This window comes from Callorhinus ursinus, unplaced genomic scaffold, assembly GCF_003265705.2.
Source record: "Callorhinus ursinus isolate GAN/ISIS: 27379988/994484 unplaced genomic scaffold, GSC_fseal_2.0 scaffold56, whole genome shotgun sequence".
NCBI classification, from domain to species: Eukaryota; Metazoa; Chordata; class Mammalia; order Carnivora; family Otariidae; genus Callorhinus; species Callorhinus ursinus.
The window spans coordinates 7,993,400-8,015,444 of record NW_027397118.1 but is presented as its reverse complement, the minus strand read 5'-3'; the positions used below and the strand labels follow the sequence as shown (position 1 = coordinate 8,015,444).

At 36.7% G+C, this 22,045-nt stretch overlaps 1 protein-coding gene across 3 annotated transcripts in view; it reads left to right on the top strand.

Annotated features, from left to right (window-relative positions):
- Nucleotides 1–22,045, top strand: part of PHKB (phosphorylase kinase regulatory subunit beta) — a 303,729-nt gene that overhangs the window by 266,013 nt on the left and 15,671 nt on the right. For all 3 annotated transcript variants that reach the window (XM_073884358.1, XM_025852340.2, XM_025852337.2), the window contains 7 exons: nucleotides 149–210; nucleotides 297–459; nucleotides 1,611–1,692; nucleotides 3,480–3,537; nucleotides 5,681–5,771; nucleotides 8,628–8,830; nucleotides 20,042–20,176. In XM_073884358.1, the coding sequence (XP_073740459.1) occupies nucleotides 149–210; nucleotides 297–459; nucleotides 1,611–1,692; nucleotides 3,480–3,537; nucleotides 5,681–5,771; nucleotides 8,628–8,830; nucleotides 20,042–20,176 (794 nt within the window). The remainder of the gene's footprint in view (nucleotides 1–148; nucleotides 211–296; nucleotides 460–1,610; nucleotides 1,693–3,479; nucleotides 3,538–5,680; nucleotides 5,772–8,627; nucleotides 8,831–20,041; nucleotides 20,177–22,045) is intronic.

Below are 22,045 nucleotides of genomic sequence, written 5' to 3'. Positions count from 1 at the left end.
GAATGCTCATTTAAGAAATTAAGAATTGTGTGTACTTTTTAAAATAAACTTTTTTTGAGTATTACATACTTAGAGAAATATATATAGACAGATCATAAGGGTATGGCTTCATGAATTTAAGAGTTCTGAATTTTTTCTCACATTTCAGACACTAATATCTGGAGCCGTAGTAGAACAACTTGACTTCCTACGAATCAGTGACACAGAAGAGTAAGTCCCTTTGGGTTAGTATTAGAAAAGCAGGAAACTAGAATTAGAAATGCAGGAAATCTGAAACTTTTTCTTTTAATTTCTAGGCTTCCAGAATTTAAGAGTTTTGAGGAACTAGAATTTCCAAAACATTCAAAAGTCAAACGACAAAGCAGTAACCCCAGTGCTCCTGAACTAGAACAGCAACCAGATATCGCCATTGCTGAATGGAAGAACAAGTCCACCCATGAAATTCTTCAAAAACTGAATGTGAGGAAGTGTAATTCCCACATGGCTCTGAGTGAGGTTGGCAGAGCAGGAATTTTCAGGGCCAAGCCATATTTCTTTTGTCCTCTCAGAGAAGGTAGATGGAAGTGCCTGGAGGTAGATGGCCTCTCCATGGTAGAGGCACCAATGAGAGGTTGTTCTCATGGTCTAACATTAGCATGGATGTCTTAAAGATGCTTAAGAAGTGTGGATGATTCGGGTTGCCTTGGGTTTGAAGGTATTATATGAGCCATTGAAGAAGTTATGTCAGGAATAGTTGCCTTTGGGATCTCCGGACTTCTCATTTAGTACTCTCCCATCCTTTTCCCAACTTGGATCTTCTCTCTTATCCCTGTGTTTAAGTCTTAATGCTTGCTTTAAATCTCTCTAGTCACTGAGGAAAGCAATCCTATGACCACATTCATATGAATATAATGTTAACAACCTAATACTTTACCTGCCCTAAGATTATTTGCATTTTAAAAGAGGTGGGGTGACAGTGGGGTATGGTACTTATGCAAGAAAATGAAACTCTAATGATAGAACTAAAACACTATGACACCTTCTTGGGCCGTATCACAAATTTGAGCATGTAGGTTGAATATATATCCTACCAGACATCTTCTGTCCTTGTTATTGATTGACATTATCTATAGATCTCCATAAACATGAGTATGATATGGTAAGCATAAAGCACATAGCACAGTGCCATAATGTATAAAAAGCACTCTATACATGTCCCCTCCTTTTATCTATCTCCTCGTAACAGGTTGATAGCAACATGGTCTTTCATTTATGAATAAGCAAAGTCAAAAGGGTTATTCTCAGAGAGTGGCAGAATCAAATATTAATCAAGTATTAATGCTTGTAGACAATATATTTTCTATCCATTGGTTATCTTATTTCCTGGAAGATTCAATTATTAAATACTATATCAGGAAGTCAACCTGTCTACTCTCTTGTCTCCAAGACACCTAAGATAAAGAGTTGTTTAATGTCATCTAACGCTTGGTAGTATATCAGTAACATTTTATTTTTCTTTAATTCTGTAGCAGATTTCCTCTCTGCATCATGTGGTTGCCTGATTAGTTACTCCCTATGATAACTTTTGTACCCATTTTATTCCAGTTACTCACTGTGATTTGTATTTTTAGGACTGCAGTTGTCTGGCTAGCCAAGCCATCCTGCTGGGTATACTGCTCAAAAGAGAAGGCCCCAACTTCATCACCAGGGAAGGTAAGTATACATGTCTAAGATAACATTTTTAAATAGTGAGACCTCTCTATTCTTGAACACATATTTTATCCTCCATTAAACCTTTTTTTTAACCTTTAAATGGAAAATGTTTATTCATACCCCCTAGAGTGGAATAGACTGATGTATGAACTAAATTGCTTTCATGCATTGTTGCTTGATTGTTTCTCTGATTGTCTGAATGGTGTTAGAGCCTGATTCTGCCTGTGACTGTTAACCTCTGATGTCTCTTTAATAGTTCTTTATTGACAGTTTCCGTTTCCAGTTTTATTTCCTGAATGTTTTTAAGAACAATATTGAATCATGATAGCTATAAAAATCAGCTCTCTCATGGTCTGCAGCAACCAGTGGAACATGGCATTTAATACAATTGTGCTCTAAACATTGTTAACAAAAATAAATCTTTTCTAATCATGTCTTCTCTGCATTAAGGATGCAACCCAATTACCCCTGAAATCCACACTTGTATGTTCAGGTACTCTAATGAATCCTTGAATTCTCCATCATGGTCTGCTTCTAGTGTTTTATTATATAGAATAATATAGAATACATTTCAAGATACTTAAAGTTTTTGGCTCATCTGAAACTCCTCTGTTAGAGGGACATGTTGATTTGTTTAGGATTAGAGACTGAGTCAGGATTCTAAACAGCAATGTAATTAATGTAATTAATAAGATTTATAGTTTTAGTAGTGAACTAAACTTCTTGAATATTATATATGTCAACTGAATAGTCTTAATTTTCTTAACTGATTCAAGGCAGAAAAACTTTAAGCAAATTTCAAACAGAATCCCGCACATTTCTAATTAGTCTTGAAACTATAAGCAGAATCCCAATTATATTGAGGACATTCATTGAAATTTATACTTTAACTAAAACAATAGGATTTTTAAAAAGCAAACATTTTATTAGGAACCTAGAATGCAGAATGGTTATTTTAGTAGTGCTTTAAAATAAAACAAAGTTTATATAAAATAGTTTATAGTGAAAATGCTGAGGGAATTATTTTTTCAACTATTTTTATAAATAGGAGTAATACTCAGATTTTGCTTATTTAAAAGACTAAGTTTTTAAATCTGTAAAATCTTATGATACAATGAAAGTCATAAGCATCTATAGAATCTGAATGTAATTTTATCCAATTTGTTATAAAGCTATAAAAATAAATTCATGGTAAAATGAATTGTTCCCTCCCCATGTTTCCTTTTTGCTACTCTGTCCTGTCACCATCATTAATTTATTGACAAGCTAGTCACGAAGCCAGACCACATGTAAATTGTGGCCAAAGAATGAAGCCCAGTGGTGTCTTTTGAGGACTATTATGTATTGGAATGATCATGCACATAAGAGAGTCTCCATAAACTTTCATGGGACAAATAAATGAATAATCATATATATTCAGAGTCTACAGTACTTGTTCAATTTGCTGTATTCTGTTTATTTTCTGCTCTAATTAAAATAACTTAACATTATTTGTTAAAAACTTAGATTGCATGTTAATTAGGAAAACAATAAATTTCAAGAAATAAAGTACTCACCAAAATCATATACTCAAACTAAATAGTAATTATGGCTGGGACATTCACACTATTTATTGGGTTACATGTTTAAATATGTCAGGTAGTTCAGAAGACTAATGGGTGTGGGTGTATTAACTCTAGTGGAACAAAATGGAATTCAAGAGTGGTTTTTTAAAAGAGAATAAATGTTATGCATTTAATTAAAAGGGTTTTTTTTTTTCAACAAAGACTCTATTATCCAATGTCTAGGTACCGTTTCTGATCACATTGAGAGAGTCTATAGAAGAGCTGGCAGCAAAAAGCTTTGGTTCGTATTAGTGTCTTTGTCACTGTGTTTTATTTTTTGTGTTGTCATATTTAAAGGCATAAAGATAATGGCCAATCTTAAAGACGGTTATTTATCCTAATTTTTACTTTTAAACTCCAAGGTTACAGCCGTGATTCTGTCTACTTTCTACATTCCATTGTATTGTGGCTCTCCCAAGATACTAAAAATAATGTCTGGGAATAAGGACCTCCATAGGAATAGAACCTGGAGAGAGTATTCACTGGAATGATATGCTAATGACTCTTTCCTACACTGCACCTCCTCTGTCCCAGCAAGGTGCTTTAGGTTCTACTTTGTATTCAGGAAATCTGTTCTGTTATTATAGAAGGCCATGAAAAGAGACCAATGGTTCATTTAATCATAAGCAAAAATAATAGAAGGGAGTTCTCTCACCACTTAAGTTGAATGAATCCCAGTGATTGTGGTTGCTCCATGTAAAATAACTAATATATTCTGCAGAAGTAGTCTCCCAGGGGTTGAAAAAAAAATAGAGCAAGTTGAGATAAAATTGTTTCAGTTCACAATGGGGTAGGTATGCCTAAATGCATAGCCCTCTGTATTTTGAAGCAATTCTAGCCATTTTACTAGCAGAATCTAACATTTTGAAAGTAAGAGTACAAGTATTTTTTAAATGACCCATTATTATCTCATTTTGAAAAAAAAATCTCCAGCGCTCTTAACCTCAATGAGCCTCAGGTTTCTAATCTCTTAAATAAGGGGATTTGACAAGACAATCTCTTAGCAGTATTTCAACTCTGATTTATAGTAAATATATCATTCCAACCCAGAAGAAGTAATATAATAATCCTCTGGCTAAACCTCAAGTTTGCACTGTAAATTCTCAGCACAGTAAGGCATGCAAGGCAATAGATGTTGCTTTTCAGCCAGTATGTTTCAAATGTGGTCTATAGTCTAATTTTTTGCTAAGTGAACCTGTTTTTACTTCATGTTATTGAACTTGGATTTTAGATAAAGCATTAACTAGCAGGTATTTAGAGTGCTGACTCTTATGTTTTAAAAGTATAAACTCCTGGAAGTTTATTTACTGTATTTTCCCTTTTATGGCTTTCCACTGGCACACTCAGGTTGGCGGTACGCTACGGGGCTGCCTTTACCCAGAAATTTTCTTCCTCTATAGCCCCACACATTACTACTTTTCTGGTACATGGGAAACAGGTAACATACACAGAATGTGGAAAAATTCAAGCTGCTTGAAATGTGTGGGCTTATTTGCATTCTGAGGGTTAAGTATGTCTTTTGGTCTTAAAGTGTGTGGGTGAAAGCTTCTCTAAAAGTAGGAGGTGTTTGTTTCACTAACTTTACCAGTTATTGACTTAATTTTCTACTAGTCCATCTATGTTAGGATTAAGGAATATAGATACTTTTTATAAGTCAGCTTCCATGGATATCCTGAAATACAGGAAAACAGTTTTAAACCTACATTTTCATTTTATTTTCTTCCTCTAAAAGTTCCACATGAATTTTACTTTTGAGGGAAAAAAATGTCTTATGTATTGCATGTGCCATGCTTTAAAAAAAATCTGTTCCCTCTAGAATCTGAGACTTTTTCAGAAATGTAAAAATAGCTGTGTGAATTCCTTCCTCCAACATTCTGGCTCTATCAAGAAAAAACAAATGCTGGTATTTCATTATATCACTTCCTAAAATTGAGTACTAAGCGAGTCCCCAAATCCAGGAATTTGGTTATCTAGGCACCAAAAGAAACATGATTCAAAGTGGTTATAGGAATAGATGACATTTGCCGGTGACAGACTTAATAATGAATTTTTGAATGCAAAATCAGAATACTTAATTCCTCCTCCTACTCTGCTCCCCATCAAAGGGATGGTTAGGCTCCTTTTTCTTTCTTTTTAAATTGATAATGGCATGAATAATTGTGGTAGCAGAGGTGAGGATGAGGGATCCCTCCCTAATTCTGGATGGTCCTACAGTCTGGGAGACTTCAGATATGAGGTCCAGTGTCTTAGGCTCAGTATTTCCTCCAAATTATTATGTAAGGACCTAATTGTGCACATTTTTCAATCTCCCCCATCAGGGGCCCCATTCATTCATCATCTTTTGGATTTGTCAACCTCTGGCGTGCTCTCTTCTTTGCCCCCAGGTCGGTTGTACGCTGTGCAGCAAGTCTTTTAAGTAAAGTAGTGGACAGCCTGGCCCCATCCATTACTAATGTTTTAGTGCAGGGCAAACAGGTAAGTATCTGATTTTCAGACTCTCACTCAGTCACATCACAAAAACTTCTGGATAGGACTCTTGCTTTTAAATCTGGCAAGCCTCAGTGTCCTAGGCCTCTCAACCATATTAACAGTATAACAGATATACTATAGGGGCATTTCTACAGAAGGCTCCTACAGAAGCAAAACCTAGTCTTAAAGATGCACAGTTACTAAGTAGACCACCCCTTTTTCCTGCTGTACCTTAGAGCTATGATTTTCAACTCCTGTGTTGAGATCAGTGAAGATGCTGATGCAGAAAATGGAATAATACCAACTAAAGTACTCCAGACAGCTTTAGGATAGGCAGGGCAAAGATAGGTGAATAGTGAAGGGCACATTTTTCCTTGTATTCAACATGAAATTCTTCTCACCCTTAGAAATGCCTTGACTCCTCAGATCTTTAACCCTTTAGGCCACCTCTCCCTGTAGCTGCTCCCCTCCCACAAGGACCAGCTCTTGTTAGCTCCTCCTCACAGCCGTCTCCAGGTAGCAGTGGTCCCTCTCTCCACTGGGTTCATAACAGGCCTGTGACACTTCTCACAATCTGCCCTGGATCCCAGTTCATTTCAAAGTGTGTCTCTCTACCCCAGGGTAGGCTGTGAAACCCTGGAAGTCAGGGCCCCGGTCTTATCCAGCACCTGTCTCAGCATGGCGTCTGGCTTGGAGTAGGCACTTGAATGTGGCTTGAATTGAGCCTGTGCATGTGGGTATGCAGAGTGGGATGTGGCTGCTCATTTTTTGTTTCGTTTTCCATAAGCTCTGATTACCTGGCTGAATCATCATCTGGTTGGAATGAAAACCTGTTTGCTTGTTTTCTCTTCTTTGGGAATATGTGTGCTTTATCATGCTTTCCTGACAGTTGACCTAGGGATATAATAAGCTTTAATAATATGAAATACTCTAACCCTCCTTAATAGCATCAGCCCATTGATCATATTTCAGGGCTCTTAATTCATTAAAATTGTAATTATTTCATCTTGACATCCATCCAGCTTGAAATGTTAGAATAGTAAGTTATTTTATCTTGTAGTATTTATTAACAATGAAAAAAATGTACTAATTAAAAACCCTGAGAAAAAGTTAAATCACTTTTCACATATGTTATTTTCTCTGTTTTCTCCAAATTAAGAGGTAGAATTTTCATCCTCATTCATCAGCTACATAGACCAAGGTACAGGAAGTACCTTATCCATTGCCCTTCCTCACCACAGTCCTTACCTCCAGCCACAGTCTCGTATTGTTGCCCTGGACCGAGTCACCTCTGAGAGAAACTAAATGGGCTTTGGGAAATTATCTTTCCTTGGATTTTAGGCCCCTGTGGTATATCTGAAAATATAGTTAATTCTACTACATATGAGTATATGAGGTTTTAGAGATCTTTGAGGTCATGGCACCTGACACTGGAGAGGGGTGGGTTAAGTTTAGTCATGTCCATTCTGTGCATTATATGGAGGGGACTCACAGCCTGTGATCCTGAGACTCTGCTCCCCATATCCTAGAGGCCTTGGAGCCTGTCCTGAGGCTGTGGCTGGATCATTGCCTGCCAGATCAGCACATCTCTCAGGGAATCATTTACAGAGCTGAGTAAGCCTGGTGGGCTGACAACTCCATTTCAGGTGCATGAAGTCCCTTCACTGACTGCATCTTACCCCTTTACAAAAAAGAAATGAGGATGGAGCATTCAAAGTTTATTCACTCATTTATGAAATGCTGCCCTGAGAACTGAAATTAATACTGTTTCTACAAAGCACTTTCAGATCACCTCAAGCTCTCTGGAATGAAATAGTGGTTTAGTCATCATCACTTCCAGAGGCGGTGATGTGCCTTCTGTTTGTTTTCTTCTTTACACACTGACATTTTAATAAAAGTAATCGTACTTGGACAAACTGGTTGGTACCACTTGTGATATAATAAACCAGCAGTTCTCAGTTTTCACTTCATCACAAAGTTGGGGCAAAAGACTTCATGTTCTGCTCTCTCCCCTCATCTCAGAAAACACAAGGGCCCTTTGATATGCTCTTCATTTTCCTGCCTCTTATAATTGTGCACTGTCCATAGAAGAGAGAGGGAGAGGGGTAATCGGGAGGGAAGAGGGGGTGCAGACTTTTCTGGGAGGCAAGATGCCAAGGATAGAGGAGAGAGATGCAGAGTATTCCTCTTACTAGTTTCAGCAGCACTCTCCTCTTTGAGTTTTTGTTGTCATTTCCCTCTGTGCTTTCTCATTTCCTAGGCCTGTGGGCAGCCTCATTTATCCCCCTCCACCGGTGAGAGATAGATCAACAAGTATCTTAATACTTACTAGGTGCCTAGCGCTATGCTGAGATAAGTGGGGGCTACACTGGAACTCTATGACCTTGCATCTGCCTTTGAAAAGGTTATAGTGTTGTTAAAGAACAAAAGTTCCACATGAGAAACTATAAAAGAAGTGAAAAATACACTCTCAAATACTAAATTGTGTAGACTGTGCAGTAAAGTAAAACTATCCAATGTATTTTGGTTTCTCTGGAGAGTTTCTAGTACTAAAGTCATTCAGAATAATTTTCTCTTAATAGTTATTTATATTCCTTCCCTACTTTTATCCACTCACCTTCACCTCCCTACCTGGGGCCCTTACCTGCCCTTATATTTTAGACCAGACTGTGAACCATCATGAACCCCAGTGGGAGTCATGCTTTGAAAGCCATTTTAATAAATAGCAGGAGCAGTGATTCTACCTAATTCCCTAGCTCTCGTAGAGTAATTTCAGCCTGCCAGTCATCCTGAGCCTTGAATTTTTTTCTCTTATCTTTTAGTTGCTAGGAAATTTTTGCAATAAAATTCTGCCACTTATAGGTAACTCTGGGTGCCTTTGGGCATGAAGAAGAGGTTATCTCTAATCCTTTGTCTCCAAGAGTGATTAAGAACATCATCTATTACAAGTGCAATACCCATGATGAGAGGGAGGCGGTCATTCAGCAAGAACTGGTCATCCATATTGGCTGGATCATCTCCAATAACCCTGAGTTATTCAGTGGCATGCTGAAAATACGAATTGGGTGAGTAAAGTGCTTTGCATTTGCATAAAGAGTTGTCCTCCAACAGAAATGGCCTGCCCCAGGCCTGGTGGGTATCTAGGAAAGCACATCTTTACCCAGAGTAATAGAGGCAACATCTGGTGGTGTGAAGAAATAAATACCTGTGGCCTGAAAGAATCTTCCTGTTTTTTTAATTTCCATGTTAGACATAATGAAGTAACACTGTTCTCTGATGAAATCAAACTCCAAGGATTTAAACAACTGCATCATGTTTAAAAAACAAAAAACAAAAAATACCACTAAGCATTAATACTTGTAAAAATTCCTGTAAATAAAATGGATAAGCCTTAAGAGAAGAATGATTTTCAGTAAAACTGGGTATCAGGAAGACACACTGAAGTAAAAATTTTTGTCCTTTTCAGAATATTCTACTGCATCCATTTTCTACCAGAATCTGATTTTTAATCATTAAAATCTTAAGTGTTCTGTTTGAAGGAGAAATTAAAAGTAAGGGTCTGGTGATCTTGAATCTTCTTAATTGAGAATTTTGTGAGGCAGCATGGTCAGGCAGGCTGACCAGGCTCTGGTATTCAGCAGAACTGAGTGTAAGTCCTGGCTGCCACTTACCACTTTAGTGACCTGGGATAAATGACTGAACCTCTCCAGCCTCACTTTCATACCAGGCTCATTGTTTTATGTGAGATGGAATGAGAGAATATGTTTTAAAAACCTACCACAACCAAAGTATAAATATTTCTTTTCTTTAATTTTTTTTTTTATTATCACATACATGAATATATCCTAACTATGAGAATCAAACAGTACTGAGGAATATAGAGTAATCTAATAAATGGCCAATTTGGGGGGGTATTCCCCTAGTGTTTAAAAAGAATGTGGAGACTGTCAGGCACAAATATATGTGAATGTGTGAGTATGAATAAGTGTATAGCGTGCTGGTAATATAATTGGATCATTAGTATCTTTACTATTTCTGTTCCACTTGATCCTCAATTTTTGGTAAAAAGTCTTAAAAATTTCTCACTTTAATTATGGATCTGTCTCCTCCTTGCATTTTTTTCCAGTTTTGTTTTGTATATTTTAAAGTTTTTTTGTCCATGTTACTTTATAATTTTAACAATATATCTTCTTTTGTGCCATTTATTTTCTACTTGAATTCATTTAAAAATATTTTTTTTAATTTCAAACATCTACAAAATTATAGCAACTAGTATAATAAAGCCTCTGTGCCCATACTTTCACTCAGCTTCAACAATATCATCCTATGGCCAATCTTATTTCACTCATACCCTCCCAATTGCTTACTCCACCCAAACCCCCTCCAGGTTTAAAGCGAATCCATCATATCTCCTCTGTAAATACTTGAGTGTGTATCTCTAAGAGATGAGGACTTTTTAAAAACATAACCATGATACCATTACAATGCATAAAATATACCAAATCATTTTGTCTGATATTATTCCCATGCCTGCTTTCTTCTGTCATTATTAGCTTAATATACTGTCTTCTCTCTCTTTACCTTTAATGTTCTTTTTTCATTTAGTATAGATATATCTTTTATATTCAGCATCTATGCTGTATTTATTTTTGAGATTATCTTTTCATAGAAATATGTATTTTGTATTTGTGCCATTTCTATTTTGACTTAATCATTCCTACCATTTTGTTTTCTGTTTACCATGCTTTCTTTTTGTTATTTTTTCCCTTTCTTTGTGTTGGATTGATTTCCCTCTCATTTCTTAGTTTTAATTTTGCACAAGTATGAAGCACTTTATGAAAAACGATTACCCAGTTTTTCCTTCAAAAAATTACATATAAAAAAACTAGATGCTTATTTGGCAGTATCTGCATACCTCTTGTTTCAACAATTCTCATTCTAGGAATTTAGACATGTTTTATAGCAGTCTTCATTTCAGCAGTGTTTGAAATAATGAAACCTTGGGAACAACCTAGATATCCATCAGCAGGATATAATAGTTTAAATAAATTATTATAGCCAGACAGTAAAATGCTGTTCAGCCATTACAAGTAACAAGAAAAAGTCTATACTGACATTTATAAATATCCAAGATAAATTAAGTGAAAAAATAACTAAGTTGCAAATGTATTGTTCTATTTTTTAATAAAAGAACAATAATAATACTATACATATATATATATATATAATGTATGTATGGGAAAATATCTGAAAAATAAACATAAAATTGGTGTTAGTTATTTTCTCTAGGAGATTTCCACTTATAAGTTATATTTTTCAGTTTTATTTAAAGTTTTGCATTTGAAGTTACTATTTTTAAACTGTTGGCCTGATTTCAATTATAGTATATTTCAGGTGAATTTCTCAATCTTTTCCCCCCCTTTCTTTTGATCAAGAATTGAATTCACTCAGCATAGAACTTGACCTTAATTTTTACCCCTGAAAATTGTTCCTTTTGAAGATTTAGAGGTATTCCAAATCAATTATAAGAACTTTGAATCATACCCTGATTTGTTCATTCTGCTTGCTCTAATATTTTTAACTCCAACCCCTTGACTACATATAAGGATACAGAAATGGGTCTTTCATGTAAGTTGTTTGTAAATGAAAGGAAATGTGATTCTCTGTATCCACACCTGGTATTAAAAGTACTCTATTGTCCCAGGCTCAGGTATTTCTCTGAACCTGACTGAGAAGCAAAGGTTATAACTCTTCCAAAGCACATTCTTTGTAATAAATGTTCTATTCAGAGAGCCTCTTTAAGTGATAGTCATCCTTACAGAGGTTTAAACAAAGTCTTAGAGTAAAAGTTAACAGCTTCCCAGAATTTTACTTCCAATGTTAATGTTTTTCAGCCTGTAGTAGTTTTTCCTTTACTGCTTATTCAGCATTTTAGGCTAATTTATGTTCTTCCAAAAATCCATTGGAATTTTCTTTTTTGAATTCAAATCTGACCTGAAATTTCTCTTCATGGAAATGGAATATGTTTAATTTATTCTAAAAATACTTTTCTTCCTGTTTCTGTATCTCCTACTCTGTATGTTCAATGCCTTCCATGAGAAATAATATACTTTTTTTTCCTTAAACTGTGCCACCCAGAATAAAAATGTCAGGACAGCAGCATGTAACTTAGTATTTAATGATAGCAGAAAACCTCCTAATGAAGATTTGCCATGAAATTTTAATTATTCATTATCCTGAAACTCACCCTGGAATTAATCGTGGCATTATATTTCCATTGTGAGTATTAACAATGTCCCAGCCCAGCTCATTAATGTGTATATTAATATGTATTTTCCTCTCACGTGGGGCTCACAGATTTAGCTCTAAATACTGGTACATTTTCAGTTGGAGAGAAGTCTGTTTTTTTAATAAGGTATAATTTATTTGAGAAGTTTACTTCTGCTAAGGATAGGGACTACATCTTATCTTCCTGTCTGTGTCAGGGTCTTGCTCACAAAAGATGTTCAATATAGTTTGACAGATTGTTTAATATATAGGTTATAAGCAGGTTCAGATAGCTTGCTTGAGCCAGTGATGGGGAATCTAGGAAAAACAAATGATAGCATGTCTCTGTGCTCATTAGATAAAGAAATAAAGGACTCTTTTACTTTTTTAAAAATTACTTCCTTTAATTTTTTTTCTATTTTTTAATTTAAATCCAATTAATTAACATAGAGTATATTATTAGTTTCAGAGATAGAGTTTAGTGATTCATCAGTTGCATATAACACCCAGTGCTCATTACACCACGTGCCCTCCTTAATGTCCATCATCCAGTTACCCCATCCCCCCCACCCCCCTCCCCTGCAGCAACCCTCAGTTTGTTTCCTATGATTAAGGACTCTTTTACTTTTGATAAATGCAGTTCATTTGGACAAGTCATGTCCTTCAGGAAATTATCAAGTTAAACAGGGTCTTGTTTATATGAAAATCCACTTATACATGTAGAAGGTAGAAGGATATATCACTCTTCTCCCTTCATTTATTTATAGAGTGGTACAGTTAATCACATCAGTATGATACAAGTTACCTTATCATGGTACCTCTCTAAACAGCATTCCCAATAAGGATCTTAGGGGATATGGATATGAATAACATAGTTATTGCACTCAGAAGTTCACTATGATAAACTCTTTCCTCCTCCTCTTCCAACATAACCACAAATATGATTTATTGAATGCCTATTATATACTATGTAATATGCTAAAATACTTCACATATATTATCTGATTTAATCGATTCAACAACTTTGAGGTAGGCACTAGTACCCCCATTTTAAAATCAACAAACCAAGATTCAGAAAGCTTAGGTGACCTGTCTTAGTCAAACCAGTATGTCAAAGTGGGATTCAAACCCAAATTCTGCCTGACTCCAAAGTTCTTGTTCTTTGATCCTAAGCACTTTATGTATGTTTTCACTTATGTAAACAGTTGCTGTTTTCTCAGGGAAACATTGCTGTTTTCCTAAAACCTTATGACCTTTAAGGTCTCTTCTACATGATTTCAACTTATGACCCATTTTGTATTCAAGTATTCATGTAACAACTATGATGTGCATTGGCTCCAGATGGTTTTCGTCTTTTGTGTATCACCCCTTTAATCTGGCATTGGTAGTGTTTAGCACTATGCAGTGCAAGGCACACCAAGGAGGCTGAATAGTTAGAAGTTAACATAAGACGTGAGATTTTGCCCCTCTATTCACCATGAGACCAAACCAATGGAGATGATTTGGAACTGATTCTTTTTTTTTTTTTTTTAAGATTTTATTTATTTATTTGAGAGAGAGAGAATGAGAGATAGAGAGCATGAGAGGGAAGAGGGTCAGAGGGAGAAGCAGACTCCCCGCCGAGCAGGGAGCCCGACGCGGGACTCGATCCCGGGACTCCAGGATCATGACCTGAGCCGAAGGCAGTCGCTTAACCAACTGAGCCACCCAGGCGCCCTGGAACTGATTCTAAATTAGCTCCTTGTACACTGCAAGAAATGTATAAAATACTGTGAAAATTTAGCAAAGTAACTTGCCCAAGGTCGTAAGACCACAAACCAGGATTTGAACCTAGAGTGAATTTCTCCAGTGTTCATGTTTCCCCAGCCCCTATTCCAGCTCTCTTGTCTATAAAATAGGGAAGCTATCCTTGCTTGGTTTTCCTCATTGGATTGTGAGGATTCTGGATAAGGAATGTGAAGATGTTTTGTAAAGCTTCAACAGTATTGCCTTGACATTCAGTGATTTGAGGTCCTCTATTATGTGGCTTTTGGAGTATGTATCTTTATACATGTCAGAAATCCCAAGAAGGAGGAACCTCTCCCATCCAACACACATTCTCTCTCTCTTTCTCTCTCTCTCTCTCATCTTCCAGTCCTAGGCTTGCAAAGACCCTCTGCTCCCACAAGATATGTTCACCCTAGAGGTATCCCTTTCTGCCACAGTTGTTTCTCCTTGAGAACCCAATGCAGTGATCCCCAAGCATTTCATGCAAAACCTTAACTCAAAATCCCTTTTGGATATTCTGCTGCCATGTAACATGGTCTCACCCCTCCATCACTTGATCATCCCTCATGAAATACTTGGCAAACCTTCTAAAATCCCCTTATACCTGTGCCCATAGTGCTCTTCGACCACATTAACAAAGATTTTGGAACCTTGGTTCTAGTCTAGGGATATCAGACAACTTTAGAGAAGTACAATTATCATGTCTGTGGGGCTTGTGATAGTGTCCCACTGAAAAGGAAAAAGATATTTTTGTATCTTTTTAATATATTTTTATTGCACTTTATCCTTAATCAGTTTTACTCAGATCTCAGCTCCCTAAATGAGTCTTCCTTCCATGTTAGTTTACTGCCAGCTGCAGAAACATACTTATATGTTTCTTTACAAGAATTTACCTTAAGTTAGTCCCTAGAAGGTTTTAATTTGTTTAATGATGAGCAAAGTATTCATTTATAGGGTCCTTGAATGTCAGATTTCTTATAAACTGTTGAACTTGTTTCCCCTCTAAATCACCCCTTTGTGTATTACAGTGATTGCAGCATGATTTTAAAAGAAAGGGGGAGTGTTAGAGAAAACATTAGTTTTTTACTTCTTTATAGGTTAATTAAAGCATTTCAGACTCATTCATATCTTTTTCCTATTGTTTCTCTTGTTGATTATGAATAAAGAGATTGATAGTTCAGTCAGCTTTTAATACCATATTCCTCCTGAAATGCCAACATTCACTAGGCTGAATGGACATAAGAAATAAGAACGTTTGTTTTAGTCATGGTACCTTTACCCAGAGTTCCTCCGCACTATGTGTGCTTTTATCTCTCTGTTTTAACCTTTCTCTCTGAGGTTTTTGGGTTTTTTAAATTTATTTATTTACATCACCCGCTGCCTCAGTTGCTTTAAATCAATGCTACCATGTTTCTTTTCTCTTTTTTCCAAGGTTAATTCTGCCAGTGCAGTTTCTCAACATTACTGCTATCAGGCACTCCTGTGAACAAAATTAACCTGCTCACAGGAATGGTATTCTAGTCCGATAATGATTTGATTTGCTGTCTCATTATTGATTTGTGCTCCAGCTTTCATGTTGAAATAGATCAAGTTCCTGACAGGCCCATTACTGTAAAGACCTCCAATCAACTGCTTTCTGCTCTAGGCCTGTCAGTCAGGCTTTAGTGGGAGATCACCCCTGAGGAAATATGTTATCAGGCCTTTTTTATCTCTGCTTTTCATACTGCCAGGACATCCTCTGTAAGCAATTATGCTTCAGACATGTCTTGTCTTCTGATGCCCACAACTGGGTCTGTGGATCACACATCTGATGCTTAGAGAAGGCCATAGGTACTAGACTGTAACACTGCTTGTGAAGTAAAGGAAAAGAGAAGGTAATTAGAGGTCTGAGTTCATTAGCATGGCTTGATACTCATTTAAAGGTCTTTGTTTTTGACATTTGATACGAGGTGGGGAAGTGAGATGATGGAGCTCTCCTACCTCTATTCTGATTATTTCAGGGGTAGAGTGAGTGAGTCATTGTTCTCCATTTACCAGACAGGAAGCTCAGTTTGCCTTATCAAATTATCACCCTCTCTGTATTAATACGAATCAAGCAAAAAAGTCCCTTCCTGTGCGATTTTCCCATCTCCTCTTATATGGCTTAGTAAATGCTTGCAGAGAGTTATACATTCACTTGTTTAACAGCAAACTTGGCAAACACTTCTTAGTATCTTCAAATTGGCTCAAAATAATTATTTTTAAAGTTGCTTTGAATCAGAGGCATGTTTTCAGAAAATGTCAGCTGTCCTGGTTTACCAGTGATGTCAGATTTCCAAGTACTTTATTGTGTATTTCACTCCTTGATTGGGGCATGTTGGAAAGAAAAATACTAATATGTACACAATATGCTTACTAACCTCACAACAAGAGAGTTTCTAGAAGGATAAGGTTATCCCTAGGACTATATAGGAATACTACTCCACCTTTTCATACTTTCTCAGCAGTGCTGAGGAATTCATTGTCCTCAAGTCAAACCTTGATACACATGAAGGTTGATCTGGTCAGTCGTGTGTATCTGCCACTTTCTCATTTGCTTATTGGCAAGTAGAGCATGTCCCTGGTTCTTTAGACAGACTGAATCTATATGGATGTGGTCCAAGAATAACCTTCATTCTGTTGACCTTCCACATTTGCTTGCTTGCTTTTTCTTTCCCTATTTTGCATTAACTGCTTTTACATCGAAATTGTCAAATCAGATTTGATGACTTTGTCAGCGGGAATGAGGGTAGGAAGTGAGATATTCTTATGCAAAGGAATTAATGCCCTTTTGTATTAGTAGTTCTAAAAATGGATTAAATGTCTTTGAATTTTTTAACTGTGTTTCTCACTTGGTAATTTACATTCTCTGTCTCTGACTGCTGTATAGTATTTTATGTCTAAGACTTTTGCTGGTTTTTTAGTCCTTTGAAGAATTCCGAGCTAAAAAGATTAGTTTGGCCAATATTTTTGAATGAATAAATGTATTTTAATAATCTGACAGATAAGTTATATTCATTTGTGCTAGAATGTATGAAAAACAGTCACCTTCTTTCTTTGGTGACTGTTGAGTACGATGTTTTCTATAATTTGGCTCACAGAACTGCTGAGATTTTGTGAACAGAAGGAAAAAACCTGAGGGAAATTTTTAGATCTCCAGCTATCTTTATTTATGGTACTAAAGATTTTAAAAGTTAAATGTGATAAATAATGTTCAGTTTTAATAACTCAAATTTTGGAGGACTTTAGAAAGTTAGTGTTTTTAAAATTTTTAAAGTTACTTATTTTAGAAGGGGACACCTCCTGAAGTAGATTTGGCCCTTGCTTAAGTAACTCCAAGACTTCATTCAGTGTAAAAATTGTATTACCTTTCTCCAACCTGAATCTCAGAGGTCAAATAAAAGGAGTTTGCTAACATTTTTTATGACTCTGTAATTTCAAAAGCTTTTTAACATACATTGTCTTATTTGTTCCTCAAAATAATTCCATAAAATGAGCTGAACAAGTAATAGTAATATTCCCATTTGAAAAATAATTTGTCAGTGGGACACAGTTGGTGACAGAATTGACATTTAAGCCTATCTTTATTGTTTTTACTTTTCATCATAAAAAATTTAGATGTTTAATAATAGAATAATTTGGTAAATACCCATGTGCCCATTATTTAAATGGGTGTAGGCAATTGTTAGCAATTTACATTTGCTATATTTGCTTCATCTTTTTTTTTTGTCTGTAGATTATATAGCAAATTCCAGACATTTTTGCTTTTACTCCTCAATATTTAATAAGTATATATATCTTAAAAAGGACATTTTCTCAATAATCCCAGTACCATTACCACACCCAACAAAATTAGCAGTAATTCCTTAATACCACCTAATACCCAGTTCTTATTCAGATTTCTGTGGTTGTCCCCAAAAGAACTTAAAAAAAAAAATTAGGATCCCAAACAAGGCCCACATGTGGCATTTGTTATGTCTCTTCATTTTGTTATGTCCAGAATAGGACCCCTAACCCCTACTTTTCTTTTCATGCTATTGACTTGGTGACTTGTTGAGACCAAAAGGCAGTCTTTAGATTTTTAATTTGTTGTTCTTTCTTTTATATTAAGGTGCCTCAAATGTAAATGTTAAATGTTAAATAAAGAAAGAAAATAATAGAGGACAATTATAACCTGTAAAATTAAAAACATATTTTTTTTATTTAAAGAGAGGTCCATGGAGCAGTTTATTATAACTGAAATGTTATTTTAGCAGCTAATTTTATAAGCAACTTTAACATCAAAGCATCCAAAGTAACTATATCCTTGTGGCTTTTAAGGTGATAGAACATTTTGACTAAATACAGTTCATACTAATGAGGATGAAGAAGTAAAGATATTCTAGTCTTTGACAATAACATAGTTTTAGTCCAGCTTTTCTTTTCAACCAATTAGAGAAATAAAAATGATAAATCTTAATTCAGTCATATGTTCTCTTGTTTAGTTTATTTTATTGTTTGCAAATGCTTTTTTGTCATCTTTATTGTTCTTACCAGTGAGCAGCTATTAAATATTTATTATGTACTATCAACAGTAATAGTAGTAATAATAATATATTAAATTATTATGTTCTGTCCTTGTTTATCTCTCATGCATCTCAGAGCAATTAACTGGTAGACTAGTTAAATTCCTAACTTCCAGAAATGACAACAAAGAATACGGCAGAGGATAGGAAAAAGAACTGAGTTGCTTTAGCAGATGGCAGTGAGAATGGAGCAGTCATAGAACAGGGACATTTGCCTTGTGGCCTGTGGGTTGGCCCAGCAGGCAGGGACATACACAAGGCTTATATCACCTGGGCTCAGCTGGGAAGGCATCACACTTTTCTTATTCTTTTCCTCTGAGAGACATTAAAGGTATCCCATGAGGATGCATCAGTGTTGTTTTGCAAAGCAGCCTTGGCAGAAAGAAAGACTTTAATCTTTTGATTATTTCCACCCAACTTTCTCATCCTCTGTACCTGCAATAGCCTTGTAGGTTGTCTTTCAAAGTGTATCAGGACAAAGATAATGACATATTTGAGTGCAGTAACTTAGGCACTTTAAATCTTCACTGCTGTAACTAGATGTTTCTCCCAGTGGCTACACAGCTTCCCTTTGGGAGACAAAGTATCATGGGTGAATGAAGGCACATTCTTTCTAGTTGCTGAGCTGCACTGTCTCTGTTTGTTATTCAGTGTTCACCGAAGGATTTAAGGATAAAGCTTGGGAATCTGCTGTGTAAAGCTAATTCCCTAGATCTTCCTAATGGTGTGTAGAGTTCTGGTCCCCTAAGGCACGGTATTATTTCCATTGTTTTCTTTGGTTTGCATAACTAGTTTATCTAAGTTCTTTCCTCAGAATACAGTAAATGAAAGAAATGAGATGAAAGTGTAAAAATACTTATTAAAAACTTCTTAAATTAAAAAGTGAAATAATTTACATATAAAATAATCAAATATTTTACCTTGGAAAATACAAGGCACACAAGTAGTACTCCAGTTGCCTAAGTAATTATATTAAAGCTTCTTCTGCAATAAAAGTAATTATTTTATGGACAGCATTTATGTATTAAAGAATAGATTCTTTAAGAATAGGTACATGAACAGCATCTGTAAAGTAGATTCTTCTGAAATCTATTGGTTAAAGTACATTCTCTAATATACTCATATGATTGTTATAACTAACTGTGTCCTTGTATCTCAAAGGCAGATACTTCTCTGTCCCCTCCAATGACAAGGGAATGACTGCAAAGTAAAGGAAATAGGTGTAAGTGCTTGTCCTTCCTGGGAAAGGAGCATTTATGTAATAGCATATCTCAGCCCATTTCCAATTCCAATGAACTGTTTTTATCCTACTTATTTTTTTCATATATCTAGTATTATGAAAATAATAGCGTAGCAGCTATTGTACACAGTATACTTTCATACCAAATTGGTAGAATCTCATTTAAGAAGAACCTAAGTCCTTACCTATTTTCATGTTTACTACCTAACTGCATGTGCAAGAGCAGACCTCTTTTTTAAGAATCAATCATGTCACGTAATCTTGATGGAAGTAATTATATCAATGGTTCAGAAAATTCAGATGGCTTTTTCTTCATTCCCCTTTCAATGGGTCAGTGCTATTAAGGGCATGGCTGTGAGAAGCACAAGGTGGTTTTATTTGAAGAGTTATTGATTCATGCTTCTCCTCTTTTGTTTCAGGTGGATCATCCATGCTATGAAATATGAATTACAGATCCGTGGTGGAGACAAGCCAGCCAGAGACTTGTATCAGCTGTCACCGAGTGAAGTTAAACAGCTTCTGTTGGATATTCTCCAGCCTCAAAAGAATGGAGGGTAATGAAGACCTGTTGTTACCTATAGAACACTCTGGATATATAGATTTATATCATACTTTGATATATATGAAATTAATAAGATAGTAATAAGAAATAAAATGCAGCAAAGTATCAGAGGTCACCCTACAGTAGACAGTGTACACAAAGATACGAATCAAAATGTCTATCTTCATTTGTGGTTTTGTGTTGATTTTATTTTACACTGTTTTCAGGTATACTTTATCAGTGTTTCTTAATTTTTATTATTGTACAGAATGTAAAACTTCATACCATGTTGGTCAGTTCTCTTTCTGAATCTTTGTAGCAATTACCATCTCCTCCCAACATTTTGGCATAAAGATATGAGTTTGGTAACATTATTTGAATAAGTTGCCTATTACTCTGTCTCCCTAAGTAGACTATAAACTTACTCAGGGCTAAACCATTTCATAGACTTAACTTGTGCTAAGCTTAGAATAAGAGCAAAACAAATACTTGTGGAATGCATCAAATTGAAGAATATTTTGTTACAGAAAGTTTTAATATAATTATTTAGGCAAGCATTTATTAGCACTATTTGTATGCCTGATTTTTTTTTTTAAGATTTCATTTATTTATTTATTAGAGAGAGAAATAGCATGAGAGGGGAGAGGGTCAGAGGGAGAAGTAGGCTCCCCACTTGAGCTGGGAGCCCGATGTGGGACTCGATCCTAGTACTCCAGGATCATGACCTGAGCCCAAGGCAGTCCCTTAACCAACTGAGACACCCAGGTGCCCTGCCTGGTATTTTCTAAGGTGGTATAGTTATATGCCTAGAAAAGAAGTCTTCTACAAAAGTAAATCTGAGGGGGGAGGAGCAAGATGGCGGAGGAGTAGGAGACCTAAATTTCCTCAGGTGCCAGGAATTCAGCTAGGTAGGGATTAAACCATTCTGAACACCTACAAAGTCAACAGGAGATTGAAGAAAAGAATAGCAGCAACTCTCTGAACAGAAAAGCGACCACTTTCTGGAAGGTAGGACATGCGGAGAAGTGAATCTGAGGTGATATTCGGGAGGATAGACGGCGGGGGAGGGGGCCTCCATTGGCGGCTTCTGTCAAGTGATAGAGCAGCGGAGCACAAAATCGGGACTTTTAGAAGTTGGATCTGCTGAGGAACGTCGCTCCAGTGGCTAAGCGGGAGGTGGAACCCTCACTGGGACAGTGTGGTCTCAGGACCCTCGGGGTCACAGAAAGACCGGGGGTGCCTGAGTGTGGCAGAGCTCCCAGGTATCGGAGCAGGGAAGCCGGCTGCAGAGACGGAGCCGAGGCGTGGGCTCTCAGCTCGTGGTTGCCATAAACCGTGATCTGCGGCACAGTTGGGCCACTGCTCTTCCACAGGGACCCAACGAGTGGCAGATCCAGGGAGCCTCCTCTTCCTCCCCTGGAAGGAGCAGCGCGGGAGCGCACCACAGGGATCTGCTGGGTTTGGAGACTCCACATGGAGTCGTGAGCCAGAGATAGGAATGAATGCTGTCACAGGCCAGGTGAGCACGGAGTGCGGCTGGAGACTGGGAAGATGGGAGTGACTGACTGCTTTTCTCTGGGGGCTCAATGAGGAGTGGGACCCTGAGCTCTCGCCTCCTCCAGGGCGTAGATTGGGAGGCCGCCATTTTCACTCTCGTCCTTCAAAGCTGTACGGAAAGCTTGCGGGGAACAAAAGCTCCCGAGAGGAAACCCGAGCAGATTACTTAGTTGGGACCAGCAAGGGCGGGGCAATTCTGCCTCCAGCAAAGACATTTGGGAACCATAGCAATAGGCCCCTTCCCCAGAAGATCAGCAAGAACAGCCAACCAAGACCAAGTTTACCAATCAATGAGAAGGACAGAAGTCCAGGGCTAGGGAAATAC